The sequence below is a fragment of the Ambystoma mexicanum genome, chromosome 10, assembly GCF_040938575.1.
Source record: "Ambystoma mexicanum isolate Mex_15411 chromosome 10, UKY_AmexF1_1, whole genome shotgun sequence".
NCBI lineage: Eukaryota > Metazoa > Chordata > Amphibia > Caudata > Ambystomatidae > Ambystoma > Ambystoma mexicanum.
In genome coordinates, this window is record NC_090932.1 from 1,444,411,386 (window position 1) to 1,444,432,932 (window position 21,547).

A 21,547-nucleotide genomic window follows, 5' to 3' on the forward strand; every position below is an offset into this window, starting at 1 on the left:
TTGCAATTATAATAGCTTAGTACATGTTCTACTATGAAGTTGCTTAAATAAGCAAATGAAAGATCCCAATGTTGGCTAATAATTTACCAGCCAAGTATGTTTATTGAATGATGCTGATACAGCTGGAAATGGCTTGTTGCTGTTTTCTCTTTGGCGAGGGCAGTTGCTAATAAGCTGAAATAGGAAATAGAGGTTTTGAATGTTCTTGAATGTGAGCAGCCGATATGGTAATATTGGCTTCATTTCAATGTAATGAAATATGACAGTCAGTGCAACTGATCACGTGATTGACACCGGGTAGGACATATTCTTGAAGCCATTCTGGCTTTTGGAGATAGCTGAAGCCCTTTTGGTGTCACTGGCCTTGCTAAACATCTGTTTTAAGAGCACTGATCAGTCAGCATGCCTCAGTGCAGGAAGGAAGTTCTGTTTGTTTTTCCTGTATATATCCCCTTACAGTAAACTCGTGCAATTTTGCATTTTACCTTTACATGCCATATAGAGTATGTACCATATACTCTGAAATGAACGTTCCATAAGATTTTTTCCTGTCTTTTGGCAATCCTGTTTGGCCTTCTTCCTGCTCTCAAAGAGCTGGAATTGCAAATATCGAAAGCTCTTTTCCGGGGAAATTACAGTTTTCTTGGGCAAAGTGGCAGTCTGTGTGTGGCCGGATATGGGAGCTGGGTAGGCCTTATCTCAGTCCACATCCATGACAAGGTGTCTGTTGCTGGGCAGTGTCGGCCAGAAGATGTTCAGGATTGGAAAGACTCAACCAATTAGAATGGTGCAGATACTTGCCATTGGTTGGCTCTGGGTGACCTGATCTAATCCTGGATAAGAGTGGGAATGGGGGCGGGGGCACAGTAGAAGGACTCATGCAGCCATTCAGCAGAACATCATTGGGGCCAGAACTCGTACGAAGAGGAGCATCCTTTTGATGAACCAGAACTTGTCACTTGAAGCTGGCAGTACTTTCAACTGCCTCGTGAAACCCAACTCCTTTGTTGATCGAAAGAAGGCCTTAATTGGTGCGTTGACCGGTGGGAGCAACCAGTCTAAACAACATGTTTGTGGGGACCCTACCTTTTGGAATCATTCAGCGATGTCCCAGAACCATACTCTACCTCACTCCATCGTTCAGCCAGAGTTGAGCCTTAGGACTCCGCAGATCGTCGAATTACGAAACAAGATGCACCTTCCACCCCCAGCAGTTATAGTTTTTAACACAGTGGAGCCTTGCAGGACCAATTTGTGGTCTCTCCATGACTGTAGTCTGCTGCCATTTCTTCAGAGTGATCGCAGCTTGCATCTTGTTCTAGGGTCCTCTAAGATCGTCTGAGTGGTGATCATTCTGTCCAGTAGAAGTGTACAGCTGTACAGTGTAATGTAATATGGCATTTGTATAATGCCTTTTCCCATTTGTATGGCCTCAGTGCGGTGAAGAACTGATCCATTAAAGCACAGAAACGTGAGCTAGCTGGGCCTGAACATCCAATGCTGAAAGTTACCTATGCACCCGAGACCAAACTACCTCCCTGAATGGAACCAAGACATGGGTAAAAGGGGCATAGTGATTTCAGGAGTTTCTGTGGTGGTCTGAGTGAATTTGAGTACAGGGGGTGAGTAAACCTACCTTTTTCCTACCATCCGCTCCACCAAGCTCCATGGGCTTTAACATGCATAAAGTCCTTACCTGAGCTGTGAGCGGTGAAGTTGTGGTCAAGGGTCCTCCCTTGGCCTTTACCTAAGGTGGTTGGATTGGGACGGGTTTTGCTGAGAATGTTTCTTCAATAGTTATACAACTTTAAAACTGAAACTGTCTGTTGGTTTTGCCAGTTCTTGTTCAGACTCGTAAATACTCTGAAGACATCATGAAGTAAGACACAGACAAAAAGCTTTATTTTAATTAAATGTCAGGATGGGGGAAGGCCTAACTTGCCCTATGCTAAGATGGCATATCCCTACCTAAAGAAAATGTATGTGTCTGTAAATTCAAATCAAAAGTCTGTTTCCAAAACCTCACAACTAAATATATACAAGGTGTAGGGATGAAAAGTGTTCAAAAATAAAGTTCTGATTTTCCAGCTCTTTGGCTTACACTCAGCTTCCCCAAGTTCAGAACAGTTCCAAAAAGGCCTCGTGGTTTCCTTCTCCAAAAATCCAGCTCTTCCAAAATCCGTTCAAATCTTTGGTCATCCAGGCTTTTTAATAGTTCACACAGATTGCTCTGTTTCTGTATTTACCATTCACTTCAGCAACTGTTGTAACATACAGGTTCCTTTACATTTGCTTTCCTTGGCTCTTTTTAAATAGGGGTCACTCAGTCTTTGTGCAGTTGCTGGACCACACGGTCCACCCATTACAGGCCACACAACCGATAACCCTATGCACTTTATGCTTCTGTATTTCTCTCCTAACCTGTAGTTCATTGAATCTTTGGCCAACACTTGTTTCACATCCTTCTTGCCAGTCTTTTGGCTTTGCCACAACTTGTATCTCATACAACTCACTCAGTGGTGTTTATCCCTTTTCACCACCCTGCTTTCACTTCATTTAGAAGTGCTCATTGTTGGGGGAGTTTTCCTAAAGTCCTACTGATAGTAAGACTTTAGTAAGCTATCCTAGTGGGTTGTAGATCCCCCCCAACTTAGTATCAGTCTGTAATAACGCAGGACCTTGGTAGAGTGGCAGAACAGTCAGGCTTATGTTAAGAGTAAGATGTGAGCTGTAGGTAAGTACACTGAACCCAGCAAGTAAAGCACACCAAAGAAACATGTACACATAGTAAAATATATATTTACACACTTCAATGTTAAATACTTAGCATGATAAACCATCACACGTGGATATACTTTTTAATACATTCGAAAAGTCACTTCTTAGTTGGTAGTTGCTGAGCGCATACAATTGTTGCAGGAGTTTGACAGTTCTACCATTAATAGCATGTACCCACAAAATAATATGGTAATTGTATTTAGTTTGCATACCCATATATATGTTGAGGAAAACAATTGGTTAGTGATATCCTAGTAGAGCTTCAGGTCCTAGAGGTGGTTTCTCAGCACAGCCAGTCCTTTAAAGTCAACGCAGCCCTAGCTATAAGGCAGTTCGTATTGAGTTTAAAGTCTTGCAAAGCAGAAGAAATTAAAGTTCCTGTGGATACTTTCTAGTCTCTAAGATACAAGAAGGTTTAACCAATGTTGGAGACAATGAGAAAGGACTCTCTAAAGTGACACACGCATTAGCTTCAGTCAGAGGTAACAACTGGTTGGGTTGGACACCTCTACATACACTCCAATGCTCTGGAGCTACTTTTTGGAATCCGGTATGCAATAACTTTTTCCCCACAGTACCTTAGGCTAGAAGAAATGTTTGTGCTCGATTCTCCCCAATGTTGCAGCTCTGGACCCGACGTCTGGATTCCTTGGTCTGATGACTGAAGGCAGGACACTGGACAGGATCTCTCGGTAGCAGTCTCGAGGGAGGACACGACTCAACTTCTTGGTTCACTTTGCAGTTTTGGCGCCTTTTCTGCAGCACCAACAAAGGATGCAGATCGCCTGGTCAATCTGTTTCCTGCAGTCCCACACTCTGATGAGGCGGTCTGGCAGAGTTGGATCGTGTCTCTGGAGTGTCCTTGAGGGCTCAGTAAATATTTGGACGGTTTCAGCCTTTCCATGATGATGCACTCGAAATGGGCAGCAGGTCTCCGGGTATTGGGGTATTGCAGCTCTGGAAACTCAGAGGACCTAGGGAGATAGCTCAATTTAAAGTTTGTTTCGGGACTGGTTGTTTCCTCCAGCCAAAGTGGATTCTCCCTCTTTGGTGCTCCGGTCGCACAGAAAACAGGGTCAGGACAGCAGTGGTTGCTTTGTGGTGTTGCAAAGGGTCTGTAGGTGTCTATGGTCCGCTTCTTCGGTTACTTCAACTTCCAGTGGTCTACTTGCTTTTCACACCAGAACTCTCACCTTTTATACACACCACCCCTAATGTGCCAGAGGAATTTCTCTGAAGAGTCTAGATCCAAAGACTTGTATGATGACCTTCAGTCGGCCCGTGGTTTAGATGCCGCTCCCGAACTGGAATTTTGCAAACCAGATCATACAGACCACGCTGACGCCTCATATAGGAAACTGAGGAGTAAGGTCATTGTTTTTAGGTTGGAGCAGGCCTACTCCTTTTGAGCAGGATGACCTAACAGATATTTTGAATCGGGGTCCCCAAAAATATCAAATTTTGCCATTTCACACTGCATTACAAAAAAGGGTCTCGGCAAATTGGGAGACAACAGGTCTACGGCTGCAGTAAATACAAATGTTGCTAGAACATATAGGCCATCCGGCAGAGACCCAGAGTACTTGAAAAAACACGCCACACCAGACAGTTTGGTGGTTCAGGCTGCTACATCTACCAAGCAGGCTGTATACCCATCCCTCCCTGGGGCCTGGGGCCTAAATACCTTCAACTCTCTCTTCTTAAATATCTTCCTTCCCGAGCCCTACGCTCATCCGTCTCCAACTCCCTCAGGGTCAGCCGCTTCTCGAAGCAACGAGCTGGGGGTAGATCTCTCTCCGCGGCAGGGGCCTCCCTCTGGAACAGCCTTCCTGCCTCCCTGAAACTTGAGGAGAACCATCTCCGGTTCCGGAAGCACCTCAAAACCTTCCTCTTCACTTCTGCTTTCTCTCTCCCTCTCCCCTGCTAAATTCTTCACCTAAACTGCACTGATTCTGCAACTGGGCCACTCTCACCGACCTCGGTCCTGGGCCCAGTCACTCTTCACTTGCACTGCCTCCCTGGCAACCCCTGCACTGCGGGACTGTCTCTGTATCCCTACAGCCCCCCCCCCCCCAGCACTTGTCTGCACTTACCTTGCATTTGCCACCAGCTGGCCCTATTTATTTATTATTTTATCTCTATTCTACTTATTTGTACTGCACTCCCTCCCTCCCCCTTCCCCTTTTTCCCTTCACCCTACCCCTGCACTTGCGCGGTCTGAATGACACCTGGCCTAGTAGGATCGTTGTCTGTCTTCCCCCTTGTTCCCCCCTCCCTGCCTCGTCGCGCCTTGAAACACTTGTGTATAGGCGCGTTACAAATGCCATATCATATATCCCTCCTGATGGGGATAAAAGTGGATGCCTGGGCGAGAAAAATATTTACTGCTGGCAGTATGGCATTAAAGTCCACTAACGCAACTTGTACCTTGTCATGGTTTACATTTACCCTGTGGGACTGCATAGATATGGTGGGCTGACCACATCCCAGAAGTCAAAGAAAAAGGCGGTTTCCTGGCAATCGAGGATGGCAAGGAGTCAATGGGTGAAGGCCTCCAGTCAGGTTTGGATACTGCAGACAGCATCAGCAGAACCATGGCAACTAAAACAGTTACGCAGATGTGAGTGGTTGAGGAAGTCTGGATTTGCACCAGATGGGCAATCTAGACTCTTTAACATGCCCTTTGACAGCTCGAGGCTGTTTGGCAGCAAAGCTGATGAGTTTGGAAAAGCTTTGGACCTCAAAAGCGGCCGCTAAATCCCTTAGCGCTGCCATTAGACCGCCTCAACACCCCGGGGACAAGCCAGTCGGAGGTCTGGGAAGATTCCCTCATGGTGGACAATGCAGAGGTGCTAAGCCAACCCAAACAGCAGCAATTCTACCCTCAGCTGCCGCTTCAGCCCCCTCAAAACCAATCTGTGGCCTTGACTCGCAAGACCCCTGTGGGAGGCAGATCTACTCGGTCTCTGAAAGAATGGTGGGGCACTACTTCAAATGCTTGGGCACTGGAAACTGGAGCCCAAGGTTACTGCCTTCCTTCTCAAAAAAGGCCTTGATCATCCACCATGGAACAACTTTTTCAAAGTTCTGGATCCGCTCCTTTTGCTGGAAATGTTGACCCTGCTAGAGAAAGGTGCTATAGACCAAGTACCTGTGGCAGAAAGGAACAAGGGTTGGTATTCCCCTTACTTTCTGATTCCCAAAAATGACGGAGGATTGAGACCCATCTTGGACTTGAGAATATTGAACAAGTTCATCAGGAACAAGTTCAGGATGATCACCCTTTCCCAAAAAGTCAAGGGTCTCCAACTCCAAGACTGGATGGTGTCATTGGACCTTCAGGATGCTTACTTTCATTTGCCTATTCTTCTCGAGCACAAAGTACATGAGCTTCACTGTTGGCGGTTCTCATTATCAGTTTTTAGTTTTGCCTTTCAGGCTGTCCTCCGCCCCAAGTGTTTTTGCCAAATTGATGACGCTGGTGGCAGCGAGTCTCGAGATTGGGACACACCCCTACCTAGACCATTGGCTGATCGGGGCATGTTAATCCAAACAAGCCGGGAACGTCTCGGCATAACCTGCCACTCATTCACAGACTGGGCATCTCCCTCAATTACAAGAAATCCCACGTGAACCATCTCGAAGACTCCAATTTATTGGAGCAGTCATGGATGCTTCCTCGGGGAAAGCCCCGCCACCCGAGTTGGGATCTCCAAAATATTCTGCAGATGGTCACCAAATTCCAGAGTGCCCAGCATCTTCTGGCCTTGAGGTTGCTCGGCCTCATGGCATCCTGCATTTTTCTGGTGCCAGTGGCCCGCCTCAGAATGAGGTCTCTCCAATGTGCACTCAGTACTCAATGGTCCCAATTCTCAGGCAGCGTGTCAGACCACCTGAAAGTTCTGAGCAGTCTCTCTCAGGACCTTCTGTGGTGGGCTTGCACGGACAACGCATGATCCTAACTGCCCTGGATTCGGCCAGCAGAACGTGGTACCCGGACCTTCTGGACATGCCATCTGCCCTCCAATACCTCTTCCACAAAGAGAGGACCTTCTCTCGTGAGAGGGGGGTTGGGTTCTCATTCCAGAGGTCAAGACTCAACCTTCATGCATGGCTTCTGAGAGGTTGAGATGCAAATATGGGGACCTCCCGGATGACGTAATGGAGATCTTCCTTTCGGCCAGCAATGAAATATTTGTACCGCTGCTGTTGGAACAAGTTCAGCAGCTGGTGCGGGGATAAGAATGTGGATCCCTTTCTATGTCACACAACTATGGTGCATTCTTTTGTTACATTTTGCGAATCTGGGGCTATAGATTGGAACAATTAAAGGTTACCTCTCAGCTCTATCTATTTTCACACGCTCTTCAGAGGAGAATTTGTATTTTAAAATCCATCTGTTACATTTCAAAAGGGTCTTATTAATGTATTTCCACCAGTTCTGTTCAAATTCCCTGTATGGGATCTTAACCTAGTGTTAACGTTTCTAACATGCATTCCCTTTGAGCCTATACTCATGCCCATTACGGCTGTTAACTTCAAAACTGTTTTGCTAATTGCAATATCATCAGCTCGCAGGGTAAGTGAGTTGCAGGCTCTTTCCTGTAACCCCCACATATGGTTTTCTATGAAGACAAGGTTGTTCTCGGTGTGAAACCTTCTTTTCTACCTGAGGTTCTCTCACTTCCACTTGATGCAAAAAATCGTTTTGCCAACTTTCTATCCACCTCCTCATGCTGGAAAAGAGGAGGAAAGATTACATAGACTGGAACCAAAAAGGGCTCTCTGTTTTTACATATCCAGAATGGCTACATTTCATCAAAATGACCAATTGTCTATAGAGGCCGGAAATTGGGGTTAGCTGTTCCAAAACAAACCATATCCAGATGGATCATCCTTGCTATTGGGGAGTGTTGCAGGTCAGCGGGCAAAGACCTGCCGTGAGGCTTGATGTCCCATGGCGGGAATAATGATGGCAATCAAGAATTCAAAACATTTTGTGGCTACCTCATGTACGTCTCCGAGTCCCTACATCCAGGTTGTTAAACTAATAAAAAATCACTGGTTTGATGATTATTAATATATATTGGTGCATCTAAAGCAAGAATTATTCTTCAATCACATGGATGTGGTACTTTACAATTTGGCCTTGGAATGCAATATTGATTTTGTGCTCATTGTGGGTGATCTAAATCTACATTTAATACCTGAATCGGGCAGGAGGTAATGGTGTTCAATCATGGATGAAAGACACTATTTCATGGCGAATGGTGCAATTGAAGGAGATATCCCAGCAAAACGCACATGGAGACGAGATCAATCACGGGCCATTATTGACTATATTTATACAAACCATGCTTTTCTGAACATAATCTAATCACTGGAGGTTAAACCTAGTGATAAAAGTGATCACAGCCAGCTGTGTTTGACTTGGGAGTGGAGCTTATCACAAAATTTGCCTCAGAAAGATAGGTATAAAGGTCATGTAGAAGCAAACCATGCAAGAAATCGACTCGGGTGGTCTGATAGAACACTAGGGGAATTAGACAAAGCTTTACCATATGGGGATGGAAAGTGTTCTCGTGTATGCAAAAATGTGTACAAGTGAAATCAGTGTCTCGGGGCTACAACTATAAACATCAGCATGTGTTTGTGGCAGTCAAGGAGAAGAAAACTGAACTAAGATGACAAATGAGACCAGCTAAAAATCTGCCAATATGTGAAAGGGCAGCCAAAATAAAGACTTTAAACAGCCTATAAAAATTGGCAGAGGGGAGAAAATCGCTTTGTTTCCAACAAGATAGTGAGCGTATGCTTCAGAAAATTGTGGGAAAATGAACTGCTGACATATGGGGCCTCCTGAATGTAGCCACATATAAAGAAAAGGCCGCAGTCCAAATAAATTCAATCTCCGAACACAAATGGTGCGAATACTTTCAGAGTATGTATCAATCCCCGCTATCTGGCATGGTTTTCTCCACTAAGAAATTGCCCTCACATAGTACAGTATTCACACAAGGACCTGCTATATTACATCACAAAATTAAACATGTCCCAAGCTATTAACAATAGATAACAAAACATTAATAGAACATCTAGAAAAATGTGCTGCGATTCTAAGTAAAATCTTTACACAAGTAATGAGGCAAGGCGAGATACCACCTTCATGGAAGAAAGCCATACTAATTCCATTGTTTAAAAAAGGAGCAGAACAGACCCAAGTGTATATCGACCAATAGATTTATTAGATTGTCCGGGGATAACTTTTGCTAGTCTGGTCCAGAGAGACTTTAATGCTTGGCTATCTGAAAAAAATATAAAAGATCCATTTCAAACTAGGTTTTTAGCAGGCCTTGGTACTAGCATCAATCTAATCACACTAATAGCTAAACATCAACATCTAAAGCAACCACTTTATATTGCATGTGTCGATTTTCCCACCACTTTTGATGCTGTTCTAAGAACTTTTGTTTAGTAAATGATGACTCAAGACTGCCCATGCTATATCTTAAAATGGTTGATTGAATTCCATAATGAAACATATATCCAAATCCGATTGGATAGAGATGGCCTGCTGTCAGGTCCAATTTTGACATCAAGCAGGGATGTATACTTGCTTCAGCCCTCTTTAACTTTTTCATATCCGATATAGGAATGGGGATTTTGAATTGTATAACTGACTCACCTAAATTGGGCAATCAGGTCAGAAGATGGCTGCTTTACACAGGTGACCTCCTCTTAATTCCAAAATCACCCATGGGCTTGAATAACATGCTCCAAGCCTTGGAAAAGTATGACCAAATTGCAGTGAATTTCAAGAAGACCCAAATAGTAAAATCTGGCAAAAAGAAACATTGCAATTGTACCATGGCTTGGCGAATAGACAACAGAGTTGAGGTAGTAACAAGTTACATGTATCTTGGTGTAAATATTAACAACGATAATCGGTGTCTCCCGTATGAAATGAGCTTACAAAGGAAAGTAAAGACACTTATTTCTCAAGCTCAAATTATAAATGGAAGAATCTGTAAATTTACTATTCAGCCATTGCTGGTCTTTTACAAACCGAAATTCTCAGATATCTTATTGTATGGTGCTGAGACAAAAAAAGTGAGGCCATCCAAATTTTGGAATATGTTGGAAGCTAGGTTTTGGAGAGCTCTGCTGAAGCTGCCATCTTCTGTGCCAATATCATTAATTGGACATGAACTTGGTTTGATCTCATTAAATGGCGAGTATAAATAGAAAGTTTGTGCCCTTTACAGAAAATGCTTGTCAGGGAAAAATGATAGTGGTTTATTGAAAATATTGTCCGATTACATGCATTCATCGACCAACACATTTATGCAAAGTTGGAGATCTAAGGCACAGGAATTTTAAGGTGATTCTGATATAACAGGAATTGTTCTTATAGAATCCTGACCATGCTAAAACTAAATTATGGCAAACTGATTGGATCTCCACCAGAGAATCATAAAAGTAATAGAAACATTAGAACATATCATTACCAAATGTGATAACTTGTTACCTTTACGCATCAAGTATTTTAAAAGTTTATTTCATTCCTCAATGTGTATGGATGCCAAGGATTTATGGCAGCACTTTTATCACATTCATTCAAAATCCATTCGTTATGCAACAGCATATTTTTTGTCTGAATTGAATCTAGAGACAGAAGATCTTGATGACATATTTTTGTTCGAGCATAATGTAACTAACGGCCTGGAAGGAAATAGTTTAATGTGATTTATGTTTTTGTTTTCTCTCAATTTTAGTCTTTATTTTTCTTTTTTTAATACTAATTGTAATGCTTGTAGAAATAAGTTTTAACTGTCAAATGAATTATTTTATGTAAATTCTATTGAAAGGTCAAATTTCAGCCGAATCAATAAAAAAGAATTCTCATAAGATTAGTAATATGAGGTAGCAACATCCAATCGAAAGAAAGTTACCATGGGTAAGTAACTTCTTCTGCACCCTTACAAATTCCAAAACAGTTTATTTTGTAATCCTTCGGATGTAAAGACGGGTTGGTTCGTTATTCTGTATTGTGTGTAACGAAAGCTGGCAGGATTCCGGCATGTAATCTTGGCTCCTGGAGTGTTGTGGTCAATCGGGGCAGGAGAGGATTTATAGTGCACAGCAGCATCAGTGCTAGATATGTTTATGCTAAAGCACACATTTCAATGTGTATATTGAGTGACTGTATTGCTTCAAGCAGAGGATCAACGGACCGACTTGGTTTTATTTAATGTGCAATTTCTTTTACGCATAAATGCGCTTTAATTGATCTCATGATTTTTTGTTTTACTGTTAGGAAAGACATGCTTGAAAACCGATTTACAGTATTCGGATTACTATTGTCTCCTGGCTGCTCATCTTCTTCTAGACCTGTGGATAGATGGAGGTATGTTGCAACTCACTAGTGTTGATAAACATTGCCAAATGTTAGAAACAATGTTAATTTGTATGTTTGAGCAGTCTGATTCCCACTTGGTACAGAATGTAGATCTGATTGCACCCCTATTTATGAAATCTCAAAATTGAAGATGGGCAGCAAATGGTTTTGTTGTCCTCAATGTTTTGAAAGAGCTTTGAAATTATGAATTTATAAGTATGAATCTGTTATATAATGTAAATACTGAACTACTGTTGGGTCTTAGTCTTTATTATTTGTTGCTTAAAAAGAATCGTGGATATGGACTTGGACATGTCTTAATTCTAGCCCAGTGTCCCATGCTTCTACACCATTGCTCTATTTTCTCAAGTCTGAGGTTAAGCAGTGCACAAAACAAACCCGATGTATTCAGAGATAAACACACTACAGTCAAAGCCAAAAAGCTGACCAGACTGAGGATACTTTTTTTGCATCAGTGCTTTGCTAAGGCATTGCATAATTACATTTTCTAATATATTGCCTTATGAATTTGAATTACTGCTGTGGAGAAAAGTACTTCTAATTTCTCCCCTTCATGCTGCTGAATGTCTTTTAGGAAAGGCACCCATTCAATTATCCTCCGGCATATCTTTGAACACAATGAAGCCATATGCAGCACACTAGGTGCTTTTTGGACCACCTATATACACTGACATACAGGGAGAGAAAGGGATTTTAGGCAAGTTATTTTTTTTAATTGTGATTTAGTTAACCTACCTTTTTACAAAGCTTAAAATCACACAAAAAGGAAAAATAAACACATCATATCATTAATACAATGCATTTCATAGGATTGCATGGTATGGTTAGAGCATCTTAAAAATAGTCAAAATTTATTAAGACTATAGAGCTTCAATCTAACCCGAGAACAGTCTGTTTAAAATCCTAAATGATCAAAAGTAAAAATCATTAATTAGCTTGCCAAATCCTAGGGTTCCCATCCCTCTCAAGTTCAATCAAATTTGAATTACATTAAAATCTCAAAGTTGCTGTTTTGATTTACATTGAAGAGCCAGTGATACTCCTTCGCCAGGGATTTTTCGTTGTATAATCTAAAGTCTGAGGACCTTTTCCAAATATAATTTTCTTTCCCTTCAAATACCAACATTGACAAAGTATATGCTTTAAAGATTCTATCGACTCGGAGGAATTACAGAATCTGTTAACAGAGCTAATGGAATTAACAGACCTAACCTTTTAGAATTTTCCCTGTTTTGAATCTGATTCATCCTTAGCCATATGAACTGATGCCTACAGTGCATATTAGGAAATCTTTCTAAATAAGCGGATGAACAGCCCCATTTTGTTATGCCCTAAGGACAGATGTTGATGAATTATATTTACCTGAAATCTCTCGTGTGGAAATCCAATCCCACACCCAGTTTCATTTTAACTACTTCAGGTGTTTGAATTCATGTTTCAGGGTTGCAACGTATGCATTTTGAAATATTTTCACATTACCCGTTATGTTGCTTAATGAGGATGGATTTAGAAGGTGGTGATAGTGTAGATTGTGGAGTGTTGGAGGGAAAATGACTGAGCTGGCCATGCTGTGAGCTGCAGTTACCCATCTTGACTAATGGTAATCTGTAAAATCCTACCGTGTCCAGCGACTTTTTCATTGGCGACAAGCTTCTTGTGGCTGCCCCAGGCGTGTGAAGGCTACTTGTCATTTGCAGTGTCGAGTGTCTCTGGGCTGTCAGAACCTTTATCCAGGCATAAGAGGTGATTGCGTACAGTCTGCTGGGTTTCTGGTGTGGCTGTGACCCCGATGGCAGGGGTTATGGCCAGTTACTAAGCATGCTGTTTGTCAACTGCTGCATGGTTTCTGAGGACGCTGCAACAACCTTGATGCTGATTGTGCAGACTTGGCTAACTGTGGCATGATCAACCATTCAGCTCAGGATCGAGGGCAAGCTTAATCATTATGTTAAAGCGGCATGCAGTAATGCATTTGCGACTGATGGGGGGGAAAGTGCCTCTCAATGCATTATTTACGTCAGGGGCAAAGAATGTTTGAGACTATGCCTGATCTCCCTGGTGCGATGATAGATGGTATGAATGAGTTTGACATTGCTCTGTTGAAACTGGATCTGAACTTCAATCCTAAAACTAGTACAAGATTAGAAAGGTATAATCTTGGTGTCCGATATCAAGAACCTATTGAGTGTGGAAGAATACGTGACTGTTGTCATCTGGCATTGACGTGCAATTTTTGGAAGCTCGTTAGATGAACACATCTGTGATCAATTTGATTTATTGTTGCAATAACAGGAGATGGGAAGAACTGTGGTTAAAGGATGACCCAAAATTAGATGAAGTGTTGGAAATTGCTAAGAGTGTATAGCATGCAGTGTCCTGTGTAGCCAAGATTGCGAAGAAAGAAGGGAAAAGGGAAGAGAAGATGAAGGTGCTCAAAATTGAGGATAAAAATGATAAGCCGGAAGTAGGTGGAGTCAATAAAGGAAAGGTGGTGGGTGAAGCCAATGCCACGTCAAAAGGAGAAAAAGGGCCACTTGATGTATGTTTGTTTTCGATGCAAGAGGAAGTAATTTGGCTGTTTCTGCCATATGCCCATGGCTGAAAGTACACTGTTACAAATGCAAAAGATGTGGTCATTTTGCAAATAGTTGCAAGAATTATCAAGGGAACTTTAATAAGAAAGTTGTTGTGTCTTGGGACAGTTTTTCTGAAGTCCAACTAAGGGCTTAGTAAAACCATTCATCTGAGGGAGTACATGACTATTAGAATAAGGCTGTACCACCCGAGTTCATGGTAGCATAGACAGAGCAGCCAGGCTTACCTTGCGAGGGAGAGGGCTGTAGAATCGGTACAAACAAATTGTAATACGACTGGTCCAAAGAAGCACAAAAACACTGTGTTGTAAAAATAAATGGTTTATATATATAAATCTTGGGGGGGGGGGGGAGGGGAGAGGGGGAAATAACTACAATAACATTTCATATATAACCACAATTCTAAAAACACGCTATGCTTGAAGGTGCACAGACAAAAGCATATAACCTTATTTGGAACACCTAACCGGAGTTCTAGGGAAATCAAACCAATAGTTACTTTTTAGATTACTTTAATTGAAGGGTAGTAGACACTGTCAATTGTACCGTGATGCTCAACAAGAAATCACATAGTAAGTAAACTGGACAATATACTTTTTTGATCTAGTGAAACAGATTCTAGAAATGGTGTGAACCTATAACTCTGATTCAGGATAACCGCTATTCTAGGGGAGTTGGACCTTGGGGTGTAATCAATAACTGTTGCTTTTCAGTTCAGACTAAGGGAAGCAATAACTAACTTTATTTTAGGATAACAGTTCTACTCAAGGTAAGTAAAAACTATACACTTTTTACATGAGCTAAAAGCAACTTGAAAGCAGGTATCAACCTAAGACTGTGTCAAAACAGACCAGGTAAAGAAAAACCCAGTGTTACACTTTATGAATGACTATTATTCTAGGTATGTAAATCCTAAAACTGACTTATTCCGGACAGGCTAACAGCAAGTCTGGGGAAGCAAGACCCAGTTGGGGACACTCATACATTTATCCTTACAGGAATAGTGAAGTGAAACCAACAGCATTACTTTTGGGAAGAGGCACAACCAAATTACAGCAAGTAATATAACCTTCCATCTACTTTCTGTTAGAATGGCGTAAGTTTCTAAGGAAAGAAAAATGTTACATAAACATCTCTGGGGTAAGTACTAACTTTTGTAACTGTTCTGAGTTACTTACCAACCAACGTCTTTTGCAAGCAAGTAACTTTTGAACGTACTTTCTTTTTCCTAGGCAAAAAGCCCAATCCTTAGATGTCTTTCCCTTATTCTTGGAGTAAGAGTGTTCAAGGGGGGTCACTAGGGTCTAGTGTCCAACATGCAGGTCTAGTGGGGTCTCACCGGGCACTGGGTCGGGCACTGGGGTTGTGGTTTCCGGTGTCCTCGGATCCATTGGAAGGAAAGGCTTTCCAGTAGCTGGAAAGGCTTTCAGCCGCAAATTCTTCATCTTCCCCTTAGGTTTTGGTTCCAGTGGTCGACTACCTCTTCAGCTTCTAGGTTTGGACTTTTATGCAGGAACCCAGCCAATCAAGCAGCCTTGCAACATTCAGACTTGAGGGGGTGGTTGGCATTCCTTTAAGGTTAGCCAGCCTCCCAGCTTGAACTGGAATGTTGCAATCGGGCTGGAAGACGAAAGGCTGCAGAGTTTTGGACTCCTCGCTCACTTCCTGCCTTCAGACACTCAGGAGCTTGGGCGGGGAGTCCACAGGACTCCTGTGGAAGATAAAAATCACACACAGGAATTGCCTGTCCTGTATGTCAGGAGAAGGACCACTAAAAAGGCAGAAGACCGGGATCATTTCAGTAAAATGGGCACACATGGGTGCCTTTAGCGGGGCTGTGCAAATAGCCGGCGGTAAAGGTGCACCAAATTAATAAAAAGGTTCACTGCCACCAGTCATTAAACGTAAGTTTGTCCTTGTAACATCAGTGTTACATTTAAAATGAGGGTATTCGGTATCTCTCCAGCACTCCACATTAGGTGGGAGACGGTGGGGGGGCTGGTGTCATCTAATAAAATGTTAAATGGATTCAAAGATCATTTCTACCTTTTGGAAACTGTAGTTCTCACAAGGTTAGCCGGAGAAAGTTAAAAGGGGAGCCCCTAGGGCAACCCAACAACTGTAGGCACTTATTCACAAAAAGTTGTCAGAGGATAACATTTAAAAGACACGAGAGTCTTAAAAATAACATCCATAAAATGAGTAAAATATTCTGAGTGTGTGGAAAAAAGGTTCCCACTCAGAGGTATAAGGAAAGAAAATCCACCAGTAAAAGCAAAAAGTTCTGGGATTGAGACAGGTCGGGAAGATTTATCATTGCTATGAAAATCCTACCTAACTATGTGGGTGAATGGAAAAATGGATGAGTCTTCTGGCGATGATTCTGATATCCGGACATCATTACAGTAAATGTGGACAATGATGGCAATGATGATTGTGAAAGTCTTGAAGCAGAAATAAAAGTGAATGGGAAAAGAATTAAGATGGCAGATTTGTGTCTCTCATGCCACAAAAACGTGAGGAAATTGTATTGGAGCGTGGATGATCTGCTAAAAGAAGTTATCTGGCCTGGTGGCTGGTATTTTTTTGGCCAACCTGGAATTTAAAGGAGTTGCAGAAGGAAGAATGTATGTGACTAAGAAGGGGCAACCCTCTTGGGACAGCGGGAGCAGAAGAAACTTAATGTAGGATTGGATCCTAATACTGCAGATCAAGTCGTGGAAGTGGGGGAGTGGGACATTGATGTGAAAAGATATAGTACATTGTTGCTGGTGTTGGTAGGATAAATGGCATGACACACCAGATAGTATTGGAGAGGAGTGTCCCAGTTGTGGCTAAGTTGCAACAAGTTCTTTTGGCGTTGCGAAAAGCGAACTGGATATGTTGCGCAAGTCAGGGATAATTGAGAGAACTCCTACAGGAGAATGGGTGTCCATTTGTTGAAAAAGAAAAAAACTGTTTGGGGAATCTCCACATTCTTTATACTGTGCCAAACAAAAAGTGAATTGATCATGAGGTGGTTTCTTGGAACGATAAGTTCTTATATTTTTTTATAGAACTTTTGGATAAAATTGAAGAAATTAGGAAGTGGTTGAGAAAGGGAGTAGTTTTATATGGAATAAGGCTTGTGATGAGTTTGGAGGGATAAATTAGGAGATTGATTTGGCCCAAGCTTTGGGGCAATTTGATACATACCAGATGAGTCATATAATGGTGGATGCCAATGATGATGGCATCTGAGCAGTGCTGGCCCAATGAAGTTATGTTGGAACTGAAATAATTATAACACATGCATCCAGGTTATTGTGAGTAGCGGGAAAAAAGTATTCAGTGATAGGAGTCATTAGCCCGTCACTGGGCGGTGGAGAAATTTACAAGTTTTGTGTAGGGGGCGCAGTTTGTGTTTAGGACTGATCATAGACATTTAAAAGCAATATTTGAATCGAAAGGTCTAGACAAAGTGTGACAGTTTGGGTCGTGAGGATGCAAAATCATGCATTCAGCATGGTGATTCGGTGCAAAGAAAATATAATGGCGGATTGTTTGTCCCGCATTGGGGTGGGGGGGGAAACTGTGGAGAAAGGCATAGATGAGAACTGCCATGGTGTTTGTGGTGCATGATGGGGTCATTGAGAGGACAGAGTGGGAAGTGAGCCGATGAGGCAATAGCAAGTGCTTTTCGAGGTGTGCCATGTGGTTGGCAACCGAAATGGAGATTGAGACCCAAAGAGAGCCTTTTGCGTGGTGAGAGATGATTTCAGTGTTGTGAAGGCTTAATAGTATAGGCGGGGGAAGAGTTGTTGTTCCTGTACCTTAAGAGAAATATTTATTGATGGGGCACATGGGTCATATTGGCATGTCATGAATTAAAGCCCTATTGCAGGATGATTATTGGTGGCCATGTTTTGACCAGTTGATTGAGAAGAATAGAAAATTGTGTTGAATGCACGAAAGTAGGAAAAGGTGTAAATGCGGTTTTGCGACCAACGTTAAAGTTGACTCTCCCAAGGATGTTTGGTAGGACATTTCTTTGGACCTGTTGGGTCCTATGGATGTAGGCAGCGGTCAGGGAAAGTTTTATTGTTGTTGACTTGGATTAAGTTTACGATTGTAAGGGAAACTAGTGCAGGGAGTGCAATTGCTTTTCTGGAGGAGATTTCTGAATGGGACTACTATTAAAGTGTGCTGACTGATAATTGAACACAGTTTGTGGATATGCAGGAGATGTGATATTGTACACAAGACCGCGTTGAACCACCCAGAATGTAATGGAATGGTGGAAAGGGTTAATAGGTGCATCATGGATGCCCTCCATTTGGCTGCTGTGTGTGGAAGGAATGGAAAGAAATGTGTCGGAGAAACGGTGCATGTTCAGAGGAAGTTGCCTCATGCTCAACTGGTGTCACACCATTTGAATTAAAGATGAGGCAGAAAAGGGAATATGTGTCCCATGTGGTTCGGGGAGGGATAGGCCTTGGGACATTCAGGTGGAGGATATAAGGACGAGATGATTTAAAAAGGGAGAGAATTTCAAAGATTAACAAAATGAGGTCAGGGTACAAAGGTATGCATGTGTGGGTGATTGGGTGAGAATAAAGTAAGATGTGGTGGGAAGGGAGATTTTTTGTACAGCAATCCTGTGCACGTTGAGGTGATGAAGGGCGCAATGAGAATCTGAGGTGGCCAAGTGTCGAACTTGGCAATGGTGACGAGAGTGAAGAGAGGGCTGGATAAGGAGGAATGAAGGTGTGGAAGGGGGGTATTTTATATGGCTGTATGCGAATGGACTTAAAAGGTGGTGATCGAATGTAGATTATGCTGTTTTGGGGGATGAATGCAATGGTACTATGTTCTAGCAGTTGGCTGGAGGTAGAAGACTGAGCTGGCCTTGGTCAAGGCTGCAGTTAACCATCTTAACAATAAATGGTAATCTGTAATCTGTAAAGTCATACCGTATCCAGTGACTTTATTTTATTACCCCATTAAACGGTTTCTTTGCTTGAAAGTAACAAAAATAAAAACACAAATCCGCAGGCGGCAATAACATTTTCCCGTATAGCAAAAGAATACTCCACATTAGTTTTTTACACAAATAAGGCCCAAATCAAACCTTATAACGGACCTTGGTACACAGTTGGGTAGCCTCAAAACACTTCTCCAGAACGGTGCTTTAATGGTTTTCAACTCCTCCCAGTCAAACCACAGTATCGTCTCTGGGCCGTATGTGATTTTTGCGATCACCTTTGTGGAACAATACTAGCAAAATATTTCCACATTTTTGGTTTGAATACCTCCATCATTTAATTGAGGTACCTAATTGGGTCTGATTAATTGGGTTTTGAAAATAATGGGATTCCCAGATAGATGAAGTAATCGTCCCCTCCAACGGCACCTTTCCCAGATGCCATTTAAACTTAAGTGATCTTAAATTTGAGAAGCTCATTATTTTAGTCTTATTTTTATTCATGATTAGGTAATTTGCTACAGTATTCACCTTTAGACCCTCCAGCAACCTTTGTAGACCAATGGCTGTGTAGTCCAACCAGAGAACATTGTCTCCATAAACCAGCCACTGGAGGGCACATCATCTTGGTGACATCATTCCATATTTTTCTGCAAACTCACCAATATCAGAAATGTAGATGTTGAATAGACAAGGTGCCAAGATGCAACCTTGTCGTAGTCCTCAACGTATTGCTCTTTAGAGAGAACCCAGTTGATTGAGTCTTACTCTTAAAGTTGTCTGTGTGCATATGGATCAGTATATTGAGAAGGCCATCCGGAAGACCCACCTTACAAGCTTACCCCAAACTTTCTCTAGATTTATACCAAAAGCCTGGGTGAAGTCAACAAAGCATAGGTGACTGGCCAATGCTTTCCTTCTGCAAACCTCATCTTGGAATAGATTTAAGATTACAACATTCAGGAAAGAACCCACAAACTTTCTAAAACCTGTCTGGGAAACATTTACATGTCCAGTATCAAAGGCCCATTTTTCAAGTTCGTTTAAGATCAGGGCGCTGAAGATTTTACTATCAACATTTTATAAGGCAACATGTCTCTAGTCAAGCGGCTCTTCCCTGTTCCCTTTTTATAGATTGGTACAACATGGGCATGTTAAAGGTGTTCGCTAAGATATATATTCGATTCACTAATGTCAACACTGAGGCCCACAGTTATTTATTATTTTTTTTTTTTAAGATGTCCGATAGGGCTTTAGGCCCAATCACACTGGAATAACTTGCCCTTTTAGTAGTTTGCAGGATGTCTTCAAGTTTAATTAATTGACCATTTTAGGTGGTAGTTTTTCTAAAGTCTTACTGATAGTAAGACTTTAGTAAGCTATCCCAGTGGTTTGTAGAGCTTCAACTCTTTGTTTCAGTCTGTATTAACTCAGGACATTGGTAGAGTGACATAGCAGTGGGGCTTATCTTAAGAGGAAGATGTGAGCTTTAGTTAAGTACATTGAATCTAGTTAGACATGCACACCAAAAACAATTATATAAAAGTGTGTGTATGTGTATATATATATATATATATATCAAAATCACTTCAAATACTTTACTTACACTAGAACACTTCGGAATACTCTAGAATACACTTCAAAGGGCACTTTTGCGTTTGTTCGCGGTTACATTTGTAGCAACTTTAGAAAGCATATTTTTCCTATCATCGGTTGTTGCGCACTCATGCGGTTTTCAACTGTTTATACAGTAATGCATTTACTTTGCATACACATACAATAAAGTCATTTAAAGGGAGGAAAAGGGTTAGTGTAACATGAGCTTGTTTCAATCTTATAGTAGGTTAAGAAACCCCCTCTAGGTCTTTCAAGTCCCAAAATGCAACCCTGGCTAAAAGCAGTTTGGAGAGGGCTCCAAGTCTTGACAAGCAGCAAAATACAAAGAGTTCCTGAGGAGTTATTCCAGTGTCTAGTGTTATTGAAGCAACGCATTCATAACTAACAAGGGACACCTAAAAAAGGACTTGATGAGGAGACACAAGCAGCGGCTTGAGTCGGAGGTAAGAGGGTTTTGCTCTGGACACATCTATGTGCACGCCAATGTTCTGCTGTGACTTATTCGATTTGGGTAAGCAATACCTAATCCCCGCCCCCCCCCCCCCAACAGTACCTTAGGTTAGAAGAAAATGTTTGTGCTGGATGCTCCGCGGTGTTGCAGCTCTGGACCCGACCTCTGGATTTCTTAGTCTGATGATTGAAGGCAGGACAATGGACAGGATCTCTCAGCAGCAGTCTCGATGGAGGCCTGGGGCACAACATTCAGCAATTTCCTGGTTCACTGTGCAGTTTTGACTCCTTTTCTGCAGCACCAACAAAGGACATGGATTGCTTGGTCAATCGTCTTCGCTTTCTGCAGTCCCATGCTCTGATGAGGGAGTCTGGGCGAGTTGGATCGGATCTCTGTAGTGTCCTTATCGGTTGAGCAAAGATTTCCACGACTATGCACTCGAAATGGGCATCAGGTTTTGGGTTCCGCAGTTCTGGAAACTTCTAGGACCTCAGGAGCTGGCTCAGTTCAAAGTTCAGCCTATGACTCGTTGGTGCCACCAGCCAAAGGGAGTGAGTCATACTCTTCAGAGCTCCCCTGTCACAGACAATGGGGTCAGGACAGCAGTGGTTGCTTCAGTGTTGCAAAGGGCCTGCAGGCGTCTCGGGTCGCCTACTTCGGTTACTTTAGCTTCCAATGGTCGACTTACTATTCACTCCAGAAGTCCTCCCATCCGCCCCCTCCCC

General features: G+C 42.3%; 1 protein-coding gene across 1 annotated transcript in view; it reads left to right on the forward strand.

Moving 5' to 3' along the window:
• NAA25 (N-alpha-acetyltransferase 25, NatB auxiliary subunit) overlaps window positions 1-21,547 on the forward strand; it is a 1,586,429-nt gene that overhangs the window by 514,617 nt on the left and 1,050,265 nt on the right. The window contains exon 13 of the mRNA XM_069619501.1: window positions 11,096-11,185. Coding sequence (XP_069475602.1) covers window positions 11,096-11,185 — 90 coding nt within the window. The remainder of the gene's footprint in view (window positions 1-11,095; window positions 11,186-21,547) is intronic.